General features: G+C 41.5%; 6 protein-coding genes across 6 annotated transcripts in view; 5 read left to right on the top strand and 1 right to left on the bottom strand.

The window, feature by feature from the left end:
* The window catches only part of LOC114880776 (follistatin-related protein 5-like), a 64,912-nt gene that overhangs the window by 23,345 nt on the left and 24,206 nt on the right, over window positions 1-17,361 (bottom strand). The gene's annotated exons all lie outside the window — the stretch shown is intronic.
* On the top strand, window positions 2,240-3,776 carry LOC114880774 (hemolymph lipopolysaccharide-binding protein-like). The gene is made up of 2 exons (XM_029197151.2): window positions 2,240-2,808; window positions 3,325-3,776. Exons 1-2 carry the CDS (start codon window positions 2,425-2,427, stop codon window positions 3,619-3,621), a joined length of 681 nt encoding a protein of 226 aa, XP_029052984.2. The 5' UTR covers window positions 2,240-2,424; the 3' UTR covers window positions 3,622-3,776.
* On the top strand, window positions 6,529-8,030 carry LOC114880772 (hemolymph lipopolysaccharide-binding protein-like). The gene is made up of 2 exons (XM_029197150.2): window positions 6,529-7,063; window positions 7,581-8,030. Exons 1-2 carry the CDS (start codon window positions 6,686-6,688, stop codon window positions 7,872-7,874), a joined length of 672 nt encoding a protein of 223 aa, XP_029052983.1. The 5' UTR covers window positions 6,529-6,685; the 3' UTR covers window positions 7,875-8,030.
* LOC123989299 (hemolymph lipopolysaccharide-binding protein-like) lies at window positions 9,867-11,363 on the top strand. Its single transcript, XM_046290200.1, has 2 exons — window positions 9,867-10,396; window positions 10,914-11,363. Exons 1-2 carry the CDS (start codon window positions 10,013-10,015, stop codon window positions 11,205-11,207), a joined length of 678 nt encoding a protein of 225 aa, XP_046146156.1. The 5' UTR covers window positions 9,867-10,012; the 3' UTR covers window positions 11,208-11,363.
* Window positions 13,190-14,948, top strand: LOC114880397 (hemolymph lipopolysaccharide-binding protein-like). The gene is made up of 2 exons (XM_029196358.2): window positions 13,190-13,730; window positions 14,245-14,948. Exons 1-2 carry the CDS (start codon window positions 13,347-13,349, stop codon window positions 14,542-14,544), a joined length of 684 nt encoding a protein of 227 aa, XP_029052191.1. The 5' UTR covers window positions 13,190-13,346; the 3' UTR covers window positions 14,545-14,948.
* Window positions 15,522-17,033, top strand: LOC114880395 (hemolymph lipopolysaccharide-binding protein-like). Its single transcript, XM_029196355.2, has 2 exons — window positions 15,522-15,870; window positions 16,330-17,033. The coding sequence occupies exons 1-2, from the start codon at window positions 15,571-15,573 to the stop codon at window positions 16,621-16,623; spliced, it is 594 nt and encodes a 197-aa protein (XP_029052188.2). The 5' UTR covers window positions 15,522-15,570; the 3' UTR covers window positions 16,624-17,033.

The raw sequence follows: 17,361 nt of genomic DNA, 5'->3' as shown, positions 1-17,361 counted from the left end.
TTAGTATCATTTTTAACGGCCTTAACCCCTTGCCCTCTAATATCGTATCACACTTGTGATGCAACTTGCAGTTCTAACGTGTTAAATTTAAATTAAAGTTGAATACTGACAATGAGTTTAATCGTAATTACAATATTGTAACGACCTAGAATAGGTACGTCACTGCACCGACGTACCGTGGGACAAAACGGCTTTCGGCGATCATAAATCTATAACTTTGATTATATTGGAAATATTTTAATGATATTTTGGATAAATTATATTGTACTACAGGGTATCAAAATATTCACGTATAAAGTGTAACGCAATCAATATCCTTCACTTGTTAAACATATTTTATGTCATTTAATAAAAGTTTGACTCAAAACTGTTAATAACTATTGATTGTAACGAATAAGCAAAAATGAATTTAAGATTCTTTTATTAGAAGTCTTCGGAGACGTTGCTTCTGAGAACCGTAAGAGCGATAAGGGTTCTAACGTAAACATTCTTCTAAAATCTTATGTACGTCAAGCAGGATCGTTTCCGGTCAGTTCGAACGAAGCCTTTGAAACCAAAGCATCGCAGCTATAGCCTTCAACAGTTTTTCTAATAATTAAATATTTTTTTTCTCTATATAAAACTTTAATATTGTTTTATTGCTTCCACCCATAAATCCTAATAATAACTATAATAAAAACGTATTTAATAATTAAAAAATGACAAGACATGTGTTATTATAATATACTTATTTATATTTATTATGATCTATACCAAATCATTGGTGAAAGTACTTTCGACAATTATGAAAATTTATTATGGCATATTGCAAGGACGAAATTATGTTTTGGATGACGAATATAGACGTTGAATGCAGTTAACTGGTAAATAATCGTATCTGGTACTGTTTTACTATCATCGTGCGCAGCAGCCAAGATAGGTGTAATTTCATTCAATCGCCATTTTCTTGAAAAAGTGCAAAAACGTGCACCCAATTTTTTCAGATTCTGATAGAGGAAGGATAGAAGGATAGAGGTTCACTCTTTCCTGTAGTAATAATTAAACATTCCACAAGTGTCGGCATTTTTTAAAAATCAAACGCAAAATTGAGATTTTAGTTAAATGTACTTCGTTTCAATGAGATCCTATTATTTAAAAAGTTGTTAACATTTTAACTTATTTTATGCACTGAATAGAATCTATACTAATCTAGTAAACTTTGTAATTCATTTGAATTTTATCTTGCGGTGTAAAATTCATTAAAATCGTAGATTGAAGTTACGGATAATATTATGAGCGTTTCGTTTTGACGAATTTCTACTGACTTTGAGTGCGAACCACGGCAAAACGGAGGCAAATATGAAAAAACGGATTACATTATGTTAAACTAAAGTTTATTTTTTATCGATGTATGTAATTAGTTTCAAATTCACAAAAATCAAATGTTGATCACTGAAAGTCGTGTTGTGCCACTGTGCGACGCGACGTATAGGGAGAGCGGTTCCCTCCGAATGCGATTCGTATATAATAATAGGGATTATACGTTCGTGTGGTACGCGGTTAAGGAGTGAAATCCAACGTTACGTACCCTTTTATAATAGATTTATTAAAGATTGAAAAGTTTAGTTAACTAGCAAGATATTAATTAGTCTCTTTTACAATGATTCAGCCCTAAGCTGAAATATAAAAGAAAATAATGGTATTAATATTACAGCGAGTTCGGGAACACCCCATTAATTGTCGAAGATGGGTCAAGCATCGGTCAAACATGCAATGTCTATTGTGTGCGCATCAATGACAAGTAGAAGCATCCCGGAATTTTCATTCGTTCATGAGTTGAAATTAATTCCGGAGCGTAGATTGCTGGCAGCAGCCTGTAGGGTCGCTATGGGGCGCAGTGTTGTGATCGTTGCAGTTGCAATTACTCTTAGTGAAAATTTCATTACAGAAATTGCCGACGCATGTTTCTTTCGATATAGGTAGATTGCAATATTCGATAAATGGCAGAAAACGGTTTATGGTCCATTAAAAAATTCAATTTTTCCATTCAGAACTTTTTAAAAGTTTGATAACTACTGACCCAGACTGTAGGGGTAGGGAAAGGCTGTTCGAACGACCAACCGGCAAGGGGATCCGATTAAAAAATTATTTTGGGCGTCACCGTTTCGATCCTTCTCCTTTCTGTCCGGATGTTTCGTATGGCCCGCTGTTGTCCTTTGTCACCGTCCTCGGCCAATAGTGACGGCGCGTGTAAATGCAAGGAGTGGTGGCAAAGAGTGTAAATATTTGTCTGGCCATCTTTCGCCGGGCGAACAGTAGTGAAGTACGCGTTCCCGTTAAATGAAGCTGTAGCGAGGATAAAGGGCGACTTAAAAGCGAAACAGAGTGAAATAAAGGCCGGTGTAACGAAGATTGAATTGACGAAAGTGAACGCAATCAAAAGAGATGTCGCGATTAAGTATTTTGATCAATTGTATCATCTTGTGCGTTGCCTTTCCAGGCACATTTTCTATGCCGAAAAAAATTGCTGTTCTAAACATCAACAAAACCGATAATATTCTGATCGATGATACTTCCTGCCCTTGTGATCGAAATCCATTGAAATTATATTGGGATAAATTGCACACTCGCAATGTGACTGTACACGGCGCGGCATGCGCGTGCGATCTTGGCGTACACAGGAAGCCTACTCCCGAAGGGTACGTATACGTGCCTGGAATCGGTTACCATCGGTTCTTCACCCTCGGAGAAACATGGAACTGGGCGCGAAAAAGATGCATCGACGATGGCGCGCAGTTGGCAATTATTAATTCTTTCGAGGAGTCACGAGTAAGTTACATCTGTGTCAATTTTTCTTAACCCTTTCGCTACTAAGGATGGTTATGCCTACTAGTTCTTGAGTGATTTTTATGCACCGAAGATAACTACAAATTTGGGTCGATTAATTGGCCATTAGGCGGGTGGAAAAAATTCACATTTTTGGCAAAGGGGATTTGGGACCCGATTAAATTGGTTTACTACAAGAGGTCCGTTCCAATAAAAATTTAAGCGATTCATCGGCCTGCGTCTATTTCGGGGGTTAATTCGAATGGCTCGTAATGGGTCCATTTCGCAATTCAATTTCAATCGTATTATCCGTGAAAGAGGACAGGTTTTATTCCGCGATCGCGCGTCAGACTTGAATTAACCGTGTCTCTGGCAATTTGAATTCCAACTCTTTGACCCATCGAAGGCACACCATTAGCAATCGCGAAATAGCGCCGGTTGATAGAGCGATTTATGGTGGTCCCGATTAAAAGCAGCCCGATAGCGTCACTTACGTTCGTTCCTCTCCTTTTTTTTCAGGCATTGATGCGCTTGGTTGAAATATATGTCCCGGTTGAATATGCCGATCGTAATGATACAATGTTCCTGGGTCTCCACAAGCTTTACTCGAACATGGATTTTACCACGGTACTCGGCGACACGCTGGGGGACACTGGCTTCTACAGTTGGACCACCTTGCCGGGTAAACAGGAGAAAACCGCAGGTGGAGATAAAAATTGTGTAGGGATTCTAATATCAAATGGATATATGGTCACCCTCGACTGCAACAAACGATACGGGTACTTCTGTGAAATTCCTGCGATAACGCCTTTGTAATCATTTATTTATTCAACCCTTGGCAGTGATAATTTAAAGGAACGATCGATCCTCGGTGGAAGAAGATGTTTTGGTTTTTACCTGGAACGTTGATGAGGCTTTCGCAAAGTTTTATTGTAATTTGAAGAAAATATCAAGAAATTTTGGAACCTCTATGTTGGTGCATACGATCCTTTAATCTTTCCGCTTGCATCTCGCGCACGTTTGTGCATTTTTACTAATTACTCCGAAGGTTGTAAAGAAAAATTGAAAGAGTTTTTCTTCCGCGGAACCATGCAAGATGCGTAATGGTTACGAATCGTTATGCCTGATATTCTTTTCGTGGGTCTAAGCGTCGCTTCTCTTCTCGTTTGACTTTAAAATGGTAAAGACATCCTTCTGAATTAAATTTTAAAATAGATAAACGAGTATAATTATTTATCCGATTTCCAACAATTTTTCTGTCGACGCGTATCTACGAACGGACGGAGACTTCAATTTCTACCGAAAGGTAAGTGACGTTTTTAACGGCCCTACCCCCTTGCCGTCTAATATCGTATTACCTGCCTGATACGTCGCTGCACCGACACGACGTATAGGGAGAGCGGTTCCCTCAGAAGGTGACTCGTATTTAGTATTAGGGATTATAGGTTCGTGTGGAACGCGGTTAAGGAGTGAAATCCAACGTTAAGTACCTTTTATAACAGATTTATTAAAGATTGAAAAGTTTAGTTAACTAGCAAGATATTAATTAGACTCTTTTACAATGATTCAGCCCTAAGATGAAATATAAAAGAAAATAATGGTATTAATATTACAGTGAGTCCGAGCTAGATGAAAATATAAAGAAATTATAATGAATTCGCCCTAAATCAAAATATAATGGAAAATGTAGCTATTAGTAGAAATTAGTACGTATTAGTACGCGTATTAGACTATAGGTACAGGCAATACTCTGAATAATGACCAACCACGCTAAATATCGGAAATTATCAACGACTGCAACTTGTACTGTTCCGTCAGATATGAACGGACCTCTCTACAGGTTGCAATCGGTATCTAGGCAAGCCAGAGCTAAGTGTTGTGCAGGCCATACTTCAAGAAGCTTCGCTCCTCGTTAGGTCTTTACACTTGATAGCTGACTCTAAACCCACATGTCGTGAACTCGTTGCGCACCATGAGTAGAGAGTCTGTAGATCGGTAGAAACACGCACTTGTCGCTGTAAGGAATTTAAGGTAGCACGGGTTACTCTGTCGCTATATGCCTACCTAAGTGGTTCAGCGCTGAGCATTCGTAGCTTTTCCTCTATTGCTTGAGTGGTTGCTGTACTCGACCGAAATCGAAGTCGAGCTGACCATGATCGAAACGAGACTGATTTTCTCCGCGTGGCACGCCTATATTTATAGTCAGATTTTGCTGACTAAATGCCTTTTTTCTATATAGGATTTTTGTCTATGAGAATTCCCGGTATGTGACTCCCGACCACCCCTACTCCTTAGTTTTCACACGGTGTCTCTACTGTTAATGCGAGCTATCCTACTCTAAACGCGAGCGGACACGCCATCTAACTCTATAAACGTTTAGTATAATACAACAATTATCAACTTAATTTAATATTACGATTGATTCTTAAACTAGAGTACCGCTGGGACGTTACAATATGCTCAGTCCAGGATCGTTAAATGCTATGTATGCATGACATTTTATTCTGGTTTGTATGTTTCAAAATTGAAACAATAAATAGGTAGCTTTGACTGACGCAAATATCGACGAAATTATAGGCGAAGGGGTTAATTATCAGGTCGATTGACCGTTGTCAGCTGAGTTGAGGTCAGCATTTTTAGAAATATGATCCGTGAAACCTTGGGCTTGCAAGGCAAACCCACTTATCTTTCTTGGAATCGAAAAACACCTGCTTTTCTTGACGACCTTTGTTGCATCGTGTTGCATCGTGTTGCATTCGGTCTTAGGTCCTTGTTGGCGATGAAATCATTAGAACACACGGTTCTCTCTTCGGCTCTACGCTAGATCACTGAATTTTAATTAGTAAGCCTGAAATTCCTACTGCAGCCTCCTCGTATCCCATGAAATGATCGTCCACGTGAACGATGTTCGACGGCCACTAGAGTTGCCGTTTATATTGCATTAATTTGTGATAAGACATCGTATTCGCAATTACCGTAATTGAAACGGTGATCGAGCGATCGAGCAACAGCGGGCAGGGAGCAGACGAATATATCGATACAGTCTGATCAACGACACACGAATGGAAACATTTTCATACCACAGCTGTTGCTCGAGTGTCGCTCATTAACCGGTAGCACCGGTCTTAGAATTTTGTCTCCGCGAAATTCCTCTGTTTCAGGGTTCGCGAACACCCCCATTAATCGTCGAAGATGGGTCAAGCATCGGTCGAACATGCAATCTCTTTAATTGTGTGCGAATCGATGACAAGTAGAAACATCCCGGAATTTTCATTCCTCCATGATTTGAAAAAGATTGTAGGCAGCAGTCTGTAGGGTCGCTATGGGACGCAGTGTTGCGATCATTGCAGTTGCAATTACTCTTTTAGAAAATTTCATTACAGAAACTGCCGACCCATGTTTCTTTCGATATAGGTAGATTGCGATATTCGATAAATGGCAGAAAACGGTTTATGGTCCATTAAAAAATTCAATTTTTCCATTTAGAAGCTTTTGAAAGTTTGATAACCACTGACCCAGACTGCAGGGATAAAGCAAGGATTTTCGAACGACCAACCGGCAAGGGAATCCGATTAAAAAATCATGTTGGGCGTCTCCGTTTCGAGCCTTCTCCTTTTTGTCCGGATGTTTCGTATGGCCCGATGTTGACCTTCGTCACCGTCCTCGGCCAATAGTGACGGCGCGTGTAAATGCAGGAGTGGTGGCAAAGAGTGTAAATACCTTGTCTGGTCACCTTTTGCCAGGCGAACAGTAGTGAAGTACGCGTTTCCGTTAAACGAAGCTGCAGCGAGGACAAAGGGCGACTTAAAAGCGAAACAGAGTGAGATAAAGGCCGGTGTAACGAAGATTGAATTGACGAAAGTGAACGCAATCAAAAGAGATGTCGGCGTTAAGTATCTTGGTTAATTGTATCATCTTGTGCGTTGCCTTTCGAGGCACATTTTCTATGCCGAAAAAAATTGCTGTTCTAACGATTAACAAAACCGAGGAGATCGATAATACTGGCAGTCATTCCGCTCACAATCCATTGAAATTACATTGGGATCAATATCAAACTCGCAATATGATGGTACACGGCACGGTGTGTGTGTGCAACCTTCGCCTGCGAGGGACTCCTCCTCGAGATGATTACACGTACACGGCTGGAATCGGTTCCCATAAATTGCACACCAGAGCACAGGCGTGGAACACCGCGCGAAAAATTTGCAACGAGGAAGGCGGGCATTTGGCAATTATCAATTCCTACGCGGAGCAACGGGTAAGTTAGATCTGTGTCAATTTTTCTTAACCCTTTCGCTACTAAGGATGGCTATGATCACTAATCCTTGATTGATTTTTATGCACCCAGGGTGATTAGAAATTTGAGTCGATTAATTGGCCATTAGGCGGGTGAAAAAAGTCTCATTTTTGCCAAAGGGGATTTGGGACCCGATTAAATTCGTTTACTACAAGAGGTCCGTTGCAATAAAAAGTTAAGCGATTTATCGGCCTGCGCCTATTTCGAGGGTTTATTCGAATGGCTCGTAGTAGGTCCATTTTGCAATTCAATTTCAATTGTATTACCCGTGAGAGAGGACAGATTTTATTTCGCGATCGCGCGTCGGACTTGAATTAACCGTGTCACCGGCAATTTGTATTCCAGCTCTTTGATCCATCGAAGGCACACCATTAGCACTCGCGAAATGGCCCCCGTTGAAAGAGCGATTTATGGTGGTCCTGATTAAAAGCAGCCCGATAGCGTCACTTACGTCCCTCTTTCTCTATTTTTTTTTCAGGTATTAATGGAACTGTTTAAACGAGCGGGCCCGGTGGTTGGTGCCACCTACAAGAAACAAGCCTCTCTGGGTTTGCACGATCTTTATATGGAAGGCGATTGGGTCACGATACTCGGCGACCCTCTCGCGGTAACTGGTTTCACCGTATGGAGCAGTTCTGGGGGTGGACAGCCGGATAACTCGGGTGGAGTGCAACATTGTGCAGGGATGTTAAGGGATGGAACTATGGACGATATTAACTGCAACATACCACACGCCTTCTTTTGTGAAATACCTGAGCTAGCGCCTTTGTAATCATTTATTTATTCAACTCTTGGCAATGATAATTTTAAAGCAACAATCGTTCCTAGGTGGACAAAGATGTTTTGGTTTTTACCTGGAACGTTGATGAGGCTTTCGTAAAGTTTTATTGTAATTTGAAGAAAATATTAAGAAATTTTGGAATCTCTATGTGAGTGCATACCATCCTTTATTCTTACCTCTTGCATCTAGTGCAACAGTTACATCGAAAAGATTGCGATATCTTGTTTTACGACGCGTTACGTTGCGGCTCGAACAATTTAACGGCGAACAATTCATCCGTAAGCGAGACGAATCCATTGTTTGATTTTTTCTTTCTCCCCGTGTATATAACGCGTATGCGTGGTACATCACCGTTATTGCATTTTTACTTATTACCTCGAAGGTTTTAAAGAAAAATTGAAGGAGTGTTTTTCTTCCGCGACACCATGCGAGATACGTAAAGCTCGATATTATGTGCTTAGAATCATTATGCCACATTTTCTTTTAAAATATATAAATAATCATTTACCCCGGTATCAACAGTTTCTCTCTCGACGCGTATCCAGGAACGGACTGGGACTTCTACATATTTCTACCGAAAGATTAGTGACGTTTTTAACGGGCTAAACCCCATACCCTCCAATATTGTATCAAACACGCGATGCAACTTGCAGTTCTAAAGTGTTGAATTTGAATTAAAGTTGAGTTTAGTTAAAATTATAATATGCTCAGTTAAGAATTCTTGAATGCTATGTATGCATGACAATTCATTTTTCTTTGTTTGTTTCAAAATTGAAACAATAAATAGTTAGCTTTGACTGACGCAAATATTGACAAAATTATAGGCGAAGGGGTTAATTATCAGGTCGATTGACCGTTATCAGCTGACTTGACGCCAGCATTTCTCGACATATGATCCGTGAACCCTTAAGCTTGCAAGATTAACCCACTTTTCTCTCTTGGTGTCGAAAAAAACCTTTTTTTTTACAACCTTTGTTGCACCCTGTTGCATTCGATCCTGGGTGTTTGTTGGCGCTCGAATCATTAGAACCCACGGTCCTCGCTTCGGCTCTACGGTATATTACTGAACTTTAATTAATAAGCCTGAAATTCCTACTGCAGCCTGCTCGTATCCCATGAAATGATCATCCACGTGAACGACGTACCACGGCCATTAGAGTTACCGTTTAATTTGTATTAATTTCTGACAAGCCATCGTACTCGCAATTACCGTAATTGAAACGGTGATCGAGGGATCGAGCCAGAGGAGGCAGGGAGCAGACGAATTTATCGATACAGTCTGATCAACAATACACGAATGGAAAGATTTTCATACGACAGCTGTTGCTCGAGTGTCCTTCATTAACCGGAAGCACAGGTCTTACAATTTTCTCTCCGCGAAATTCCTCTGTTTCACGGTTCGCGAACACCCCCATTAATTGTTGAAGACGGGTCAAGCATCGGTCGAACATGCAAACTCTTTAATTGTGTGCGGATCGATGACAAGTAGAAGCATCCCGGAATTTTCATTCCTTCCCGAGTTGAAAATAATACTGGAGCGTAGATTGCAGGCAGCAGCCTGTAGGGTCGCTATGGGGCGCAGTGTTGCGATCGTTGCAGTTGCAATTGCTCTTAGGGAAAATTTCATTACAGAAATTGCCGACGCTTGTTTCTTTCGATATAGGTAGATTGCGATATTCGATAAATGGCAGAAAACGATTTATGGTCCATTAAAAAATTCAATTTTTCCATTTAGAAGTTTTTAAAAGTTTGATAACCAGTGATCCAGACTGTAGGGGTAGGGCAAGGCTGTTCGAACGACCAACCGGCAAGGGGACCCGATTCAAAAATCATTTTGGGCGTGTCCGTTTCGAGCTTTGTCCTTTTCGTCCAGATGTTTTGTATGGCCCGATGTTGACCTTTGTCACCGTCCTCGGCCAATTGTGACGGCGCGTGCAAATGCAAGAGTGGTGGCAAAGAGTGTAAATACTTTGTCTGGCCATCTTTTGCCGGGCGACCAGTAATGAAGTACGCGTTTCTGTTAAACGAAGCTATAGCGAGGACAAAGGGCGACTTAAAAGCGAAACAGAGTGAGATAAAGACCGGTGTAACGAAGATTGAATTGACGAAAGGGATCGCAATCAAAAGAGATGTCGGCGTTAAGTATCTTGGTTAATTGTATCATCTTGTGCGCTGCCTTACGAAGCACATACTCTACGCCGAAAAAAATTGCTGTTCTAAAGATCAACAAAACCGATAATATTCTGATCGATGACACTTCCTACTCGTCTGTTCGAAATCCATTGAAATCATATTGGAACGATTTGCCCACTAGCAATGTGAATATACACGGCACGGTGTGCATGTGCAATCTTGGCATGCGTGGGGTGCCTCCTCGCGAAGATTACATATACACGGCTGGAATCGGTTCCCATAAATTGCACACCAGAGCAGAGTCGTGGAACAACGCGCGAAAAATTTGCAACCAGGAAGGCGGGCATTTGGCAATTATCAATTCCTACGCGGAGCAACGGGTAAGTTAGATCTGTGTCAATTTTTCTTAACCCTTTCGCTACTAAGGATGGCTATGATCACTAATCCTTGATTGATTTTTATGCACCCAGGGTGATTAGAAATTTGAGTCGATTAATTGGCCATTAGGCGGGTGAAAAAAGTCTCATTTTTGCCAAAGGGGATTTGGGACCCGATTAAATTCGTTTACTACAAGAGGTCCGTTGCAATAAAAAGTTAAGCGATTTATCGGCCTGCGCCTATTTCGAGGGTTTATTCGAATGGCTCGTAGTAGGTCCATTTTGCAATTCAATTTCAATTGTATTACCCGTGAGAGAGGACAGATTTTATTTCGCGATCGCGCGTCGGACTTGAATTAACCGTGTCACCGGCAATTTGTATTCCAGCTCTTTGATCCATCGAAGGCACACCATTAGCACTCGCGAAATGGCCCCCGTTGAAAGAGCGATTTATGGTGGTCCTGATTAAAAGCAGCCCGATAGCGTCACTTACGTCCCTCTTTCTCTATTTTTTTTTCAGGTATTAATGGAACTGTTTAAACGATCGGGCCCGGTGGTTGGTGCCATCTACAAGAAACAAGCCTCTCTGGGTTTGCACGATCTTTATATGGAAGGCGATTGGGTCACGATACTCGGCGACCCTCTCGCGGTAACTGGTTTCACCGTATGGAGCAATTCTGGGACTGGACAGCCGGATAACACGGGTGGAGTGCAACATTGTGCAGGGATGTTAAGGGATGGAACTATGGACGATATCAACTGCAACATACGACACGCCTTCTTTTGTGAAATACCTGAGCTAGCGCCTTTGTAATCATTTATTTATTCAACTCTTGGCAATGATAATTTTAAAGCAACAATCGTTCCTAGGTGGACAAAGATGTTTTGGTTTTTACCTGGAACGTTGATGAGGCTTTCGTAAAGTTTTATTGTAATTTGAAGAAAATATTAAGAAATTTTGGAATCTCTATGTGAGTGCATACCATCCTTTATTCTTTCCTCTTGCATCTAGTGCAACAGTTACATCGAAAAGATTGCGATATCTTGTTTTACGACGCGTTACGTTGCGGCTCGAACAATTTAACGGCGAACAATTCATCCGTAAGCGAGACGAATCCATTGTTTGATTTTTTCTTTCTCCCCGTGTATATAACGCGTATGCGTGGTACATCACCGTTATTGCATTTTTACTTATTACCTCGAAGGTTTTAAAGAAAAATTGAAGGAGTGTTTTTCTTCCGCGACACCATGCTAGATACGGAAAGCTCGATATTATGTGCTTAGAATCATTATGCCACATTTTCTTTTAAAATATATAAATAATCATTTACCCCGGTTTCAACAGTTTCTCTCTCGACGCGTATCCAGGAACGGACTGGGACTTCTACATATTTCTACCGAAAGATTAGTGACGTTTTTAACGGGCTAAACCCCATACCCTCCAATATTGTATCAAACACGTGATGCAACTTGCAGTTCTAAAGTGTTGAATTTGAATTAAAGTTGAGTTTAGTTAAAATTATAATATGCTCAGTTAAGAATTCTTGAATGCTATGTATGCATGACAATTCATTTTTCTTTGTTTGTTTCAAAATTGAAACAATAAATAGTTAGCTTTGACTGACGCAAATATTGACAAAATTATAGGCGAAGGGGTTAATTATCAGGTCGATTGACCGTTATCAGCTGACTTGACGCCAGCATTTCTCGACATATGATCCGTGAACCCTTAAGCTTGCAAGATTAACCCACTTTTCTCTCTTGGTGTCGAAAAAAAACCTTTTTTTTTACAACCTTTGTTGCACCCTGTTGCATTCGATCCTGGGTGTTTGTTGGCGCTCGAATCATTAGAACCCACGGTCCTCGCTTCGGCTCTACGGTATATTACTGAACTTTAAATAATAAGCCTGAAATTCCTACTGCAGCCTGCTCGTATCCCATGAAATGATCATCCACGTGAACGACGTACCACGGCCATTAGAGTTACCGTTTAATTTGTATTAATTTCTGACAAGCCATCGTACTCGCAATTACCGTAATTGAAACGGTGATCGAGGGATCGAGCCAGAGGAGGCAGGGAGCAGACGAATTTATCGATACAGTCTGATCAACAATACACGAATGGAAAGATTTTCATACGACAGCTGTTGCTCGAGTGTCCTTCATTAACCGGAAGCACAGGTCTTACAATTTTCTCTCCGCGAAATTCCTCTGTTTCACGGTTCGCGAACACCCCCATTAATTGTTGAAGATGGGTCAAGCATCGGCCGAACATGCAAACTCTTTAATTGTGTGCGGATCGATGACAAGTAGAAGCATCCCGGAATTTTCATTCCTTCCCGAGTTGAAAATAATTCTGGAGCGTAGATTGCAGGCAGCAGCCTGTAGGGTCGCTATGGGGCGCAGTGTTGCGATCGTTGCAGTTGCAATTGCTCTTAGGGAAAATTTCATTACAGAAATTGCCGACGCTTGTTTCTTTCGATATAGGTAGATTGCGATATTCGATAAATGGCAGAAAACGATTTATGGTCCATTAAAAAATTCAATTTTTCCATTTAGAAGTTTTTAAAAGTTTGATAACCAGTGATCCAGACTGTAGGGGTAGGGCAAGGATGTTCGAACGACCAACCGGCAAGGGGACCCGATTCAAAAATCATTTTGGGCGTGTCCGTTTCGAGCTTTGTCCTTTTCGTCCAGATGTTTCGTATGGCCCGATGTTGACCTTCGTCACCGTCCTCGGCCAATTGTGACGGCGCGTGCAAATGCAAGAGTGGTGGCAAAGAGTGTAAATACTTTGTCTGGCCATCTTTTGCCGGGCGACCAGTAATGAAGTACGCGTTTCTGTTAAACGAAGCTATAGCGAGGACAAAGGGCGACTTAAAAGCGAAACAGAGTGAGATAAAGGCTGGTGTAACGAAGATTGAATTGACGAAAGGGATCGCAATCAAAAGAGATGTCGGCGTTAAGTATCTTGGTTAATTGTATCATCTTGTGCGCTGCCTTACGAAGCACATACTCTACGCCGAAAAAAATTGCTGTTCTAAAGATCAACAAAACCGATAATATTCTGATCGATGACACTTCCTACTCGTCTGTTCGAAATCCATTGAAATCATATTGGAACGATTTGCCCACTAGCAATGTGAATATACACGGCACGGTGTGCATGTGCAATCTTGGCATGCGTGGGGTGCCTCCTCGCGAAGATTACATATACACGCCTGGAATCGGTTCGCATAAATTGCACACCAGAGGACAAACATGGAACACGGCGCGAACAATGTGCATAGAGGAAGGCGGGCAATTGGCAGTTGTCAATTCCGACCAGGAGGCACGGGTAAGTTAGATCTGTGTCAATTTTTCTTAACCCTTTCGCTACTAAGGATGGCTATGCCCACTAGTTCTTGAGTGATTTTTATGCACCGAGGATGACTGGAAATTTGAGTCGATTAATTGGCCATTAGGAGGGTGGAAAAAATTCCCATTTTTGCCAGAGGGGATTTGAGACCCGATTAAATTCGTTCAGATCAAGAAATCCATTGCAATAAAAATTTAATCGATTCATGGGCCTGCGCCTATTTCGAGGGTTAATTCGAATGGCTCGTAACCGGTCCATTTCGCAATTCAATTTCAATCGTATTACCCATTAGAAAAGACAGCTTTTATTTTGCGATCGCGCGTCAGACTTGAATTAACTGTGTTCCGGCAATTTGTATTCCAGCTCTTTGACCCATCGAAGGCACACCATTAGCGCTCGCGAAGTGGCGCCGGTTGAAAGAGCGATTTCTGGTGGTCCCGATTAAAAGCAGCCCGGTAGCGTTACTTACGTTCTTCCTTCTCTTTTTTTTCAGGCAATGATGCGTCTGTTTCATATATATGGCAAATTTAAAGATGCCCACCGTAATGACGAAGCCTTTCTGGGTATACACGATATTTATAAGGAGGGCGATTGGACCACGATACTCGGCGACCCGCTCGTGGAAACTGGCTTCACTAAATGGAGCAATTTGTTTGGTGGACAGCCGGATAACGGAGATGGAGTTCGTGTGCAAAATTGTGGAGGGTTCTTAACGGAAGGAACTTTAGACGATATAGCCTGCAACACACGATTCGCGTTTATCTGTGAAATACCTGAGATAACGCCTTTGTAATCATTTATTTATTCAACCCTTGGCAGTGATAATTTTGAAAGAACGATCGATCCTCGGTGGACAAAGATGTTTTGGTTTTTACCTGGAACGTTGATAAGGCTTTCGCAAAGTTTTATTGTAATTTGAAGAAAATATCAAGAAGTTTTGGAACCTCTATGTTAGTGCATACGATCCTTTAATCTTTCCGCTTGCATCTCGTGCACGTTTGTGCATTTTTACTTATTACTCGGAAGGTTGTAAAGAAAAATTGAAAGAGAGTTTTTCTTCCGCGACACCATGCAAGATGCGTAATGATTACGAATCGTTATGCCTGGTTTTCTTTTCGTGGGTCTAAGCTTCGCTTCACTTCCCGTTTGACTTTAAAATAGTAAAGACATCCTTCTGAATTAAACTTTTAAAATAGATAAAAGAGTATAATTATTTATCCGATTTCCAACAATTTCTCTGTCGACGCGTATCCAGGAATGGACTGGGACTTCAATTCCTACCGAAAGATTTGTGACGTTTTTAACGGCCTTAACCTCTTGCCCTCCAATATCGTATCACACTCGTGATGTAACTTGCAGTTCTAACGTGTTTAATTTGAATTAAAGATGAATACCGACAATGAGTTTAATTTTAATTATAATATTCATTATAGAAATTGCCGACGCTTGTTTCCTTCGATATAGGTAGATCGCGATATTTGATAAATAACAGGAAACGATTTATGGTCCATGAAAAATTCAATTTTTTCATTTACAAGTTTCTCGAAGTTCGATAACCGCTGATCCAGACAGACGGGCAAGGATGTTCGAACGATCAAACGGCAAGCGGATCCGATTGAAAAATCATTTTTGTCCCGTCTGTTTCGGGCTATCTCCTTTCCACTCGGATGTTTTGTATGGCCCACTGATGACGTTCGTCACCGTCCTTGACCAAGAGTGAGAACGCATAAGAAAAGCAGGAGTGGTGGGATAGAGTATAAATACTTTGTCTGTCGAGTGTTTATCGGAATTGACGCGAGTGAAGGGAATCAAAAGAGATATGTCGCCGTTAAGTACCTTGGTTAATTGTATCATCTTGTCCGTTGCCCTTCAAGGCACTTTTTCTATGCCGGGAAATGTTGCTGTTCCAACGCCTTCGATACAGAACATAACTGCGCAGCTGGTGTATGTGTGCGATATTGGCATACGCGGGGCATATCGTCGCGATGATTACACGCACACGCCTGGAATCGGTTCGCACAAATTGCACACCAAAGCAGAGCCGTGGAACCAGGCGCGAAAAATTTGCAACGACGAAGGCGGTCATTTGGCCATTATCAATTCCAACGCGGAGCGACGCGTAAGTTAGATCTGTTGATATCAATTTTTCTTAACCCTTTCGCTACTAAGGATGGCTGTACTCGCTTGTCCTTGAGTAATTTTTATGTGCCGAGAGTGACTAGAAATTCTACTAATTGGCTATTGGGAGGGTGGAAAAAATTGCCATTTTTGCCGGAGGGGATTTGGGACCCGATTATGCATCTCTTTCGAGGGTAAATTCGAATACTCGTAATAGATCCGCTTTGTAATTCAATTTCAATCGTATTACCCGTGAGGGAGTAAAGGTTTTATTTCGCGATCGCGCGTCAGACTTGAATTAACCGTGTCACCGGCAATTTATATTACAGCTCTTTGACCCGTCGAAGGCACACCATTAACGCTCGCGAAATGGCACCCGTTGAAAGAGCGATTTATGGTGGTCTCGATTAAAAGCAGCCCGATAGCGTCACTTTCATCCCTCTCCCCCTCTTTTTTTCAGGCATTAGTGGCACTGTTTGACCGATCGGGCCCGGTGATCGGTGCCGAACACACTTTCGAAGCCTATCTGGGTATACACGATCTTTACGGGGAGGGCGATTGGGTGACGGTGTTCGGCGAGCCGATCACGAAAACCGGCTTCGTCGAATGGAGCGATCGGTGGAATGGACAGCCGGATAACTGGGGTAATAATCAACATTGTGGAGCGATGTTAAAGGAAGGAACTATGGACGATGTTCGCTGCGACCAAGCATTTGCCTTCTTTTGTGAAATACCTGAGATATCGCCTTTGTAATCATTTATTTATTCAACCCTTTTAAGGGATGTCTCGATTTCTACCTGGAATGTTTAATTCGCAAAGTTCAATTGTAATTTGAAGAAAATATCAAGAAATTTTTGTGCATCTTAATCTTTTCTCTTGCAACTCGTGCACGTCTGTGCAACAGTTGCATCGAAAACATTGCGATAATCTTGTTTTACGACGCGTTACGTTGCAGCACGAACAATTTAACGGCGTACCAATCTGTGTATATCGCGTATGCGTGTTACATCACCGTTATCGCATTTTTACTTATTACTTCGAAGGTTGTAAAGAAAAATTGAAAGGGAGCTTTTCTTCCGCGACACCACGCAAGATAAGTAAAGCTCGATATTACGCGCCTACTTAAAAGATAAAAAGTAGTCAATAAATTGTTCCTCTATAAATCGGTCGTGTATCAACCGATTTTTATTTTGCCCATCGCTATCTATCTCCGTCGTTAATACGATTTTTCCAATCCCTCCCTCCGTTCCTCGTACTTTCGTTTTTCTCCACCCTCTTTTTTTCCTTCCCCTTTACTCTCGCGCTTCTTTCTTCTTGTTAGTTTTCTTTTATTTCCTGCCACGCCACGCCCCGATGTTCCCTATCCTCTCGAAGTATTTTTAATGGCGTTTCCACCTACAGGACGAGACGGAAACTGGTTCTTGAGTGCTTCCAGTGTACTGCAAACAACTCGGAAACAAGAGCACAAAAGAACGGAACACAGCTAGATCG

The sequence above is a fragment of the Osmia bicornis genome, chromosome 2, assembly GCF_907164935.1.
Source record: "Osmia bicornis bicornis chromosome 2, iOsmBic2.1, whole genome shotgun sequence".
Classification (NCBI taxonomy): domain Eukaryota; kingdom Metazoa; phylum Arthropoda; class Insecta; order Hymenoptera; family Megachilidae; genus Osmia; species Osmia bicornis.
Note: the sequence above shows the minus strand (reverse complement) of the source record. Positions and strands in the feature narration are given on the sequence as shown.

Bases quoted from the DNA above. Each gene is read 5' to 3' on its own strand.
- LOC114880774 (XM_029197151.2), top strand. From the start codon at position 2,425: ATGTCGCGATTAAGTATTTTGATCAATTGTATCATCTTGTGCGTTGCC. The intron at 2,809-3,324 runs GTAAGTTACATC...CTTTTTTTTCAG, and splicing joins ATTCTTTCGAGGAGTCACGA to GCATTGATGCGCTTGGTTGA.
- LOC114880772 (XM_029197150.2), top strand. From the start codon at position 6,686: ATGTCGGCGTTAAGTATCTTGGTTAATTGTATCATCTTGTGCGTTGCC. The intron at 7,064-7,580 runs GTAAGTTAGATC...TTTTTTTTTCAG, and splicing joins ATTCCTACGCGGAGCAACGG to GTATTAATGGAACTGTTTAA.
- LOC123989299 (XM_046290200.1), top strand. From the start codon at position 10,013: ATGTCGGCGTTAAGTATCTTGGTTAATTGTATCATCTTGTGCGCTGCC. The intron at 10,397-10,913 runs GTAAGTTAGATC...TTTTTTTTTCAG, and splicing joins ATTCCTACGCGGAGCAACGG to GTATTAATGGAACTGTTTAA.
- LOC114880397 (XM_029196358.2), top strand. From the start codon at position 13,347: ATGTCGGCGTTAAGTATCTTGGTTAATTGTATCATCTTGTGCGCTGCC. The intron at 13,731-14,244 runs GTAAGTTAGATC...CTTTTTTTTCAG, and splicing joins ATTCCGACCAGGAGGCACGG to GCAATGATGCGTCTGTTTCA.
- LOC114880395 (XM_029196355.2), top strand. From the start codon at position 15,571: ATGTCGCCGTTAAGTACCTTGGTTAATTGTATCATCTTGTCCGTTGCC. The intron at 15,871-16,329 runs GTAAGTTAGATC...TCTTTTTTTCAG, and splicing joins ATTCCAACGCGGAGCGACGC to GCATTAGTGGCACTGTTTGA.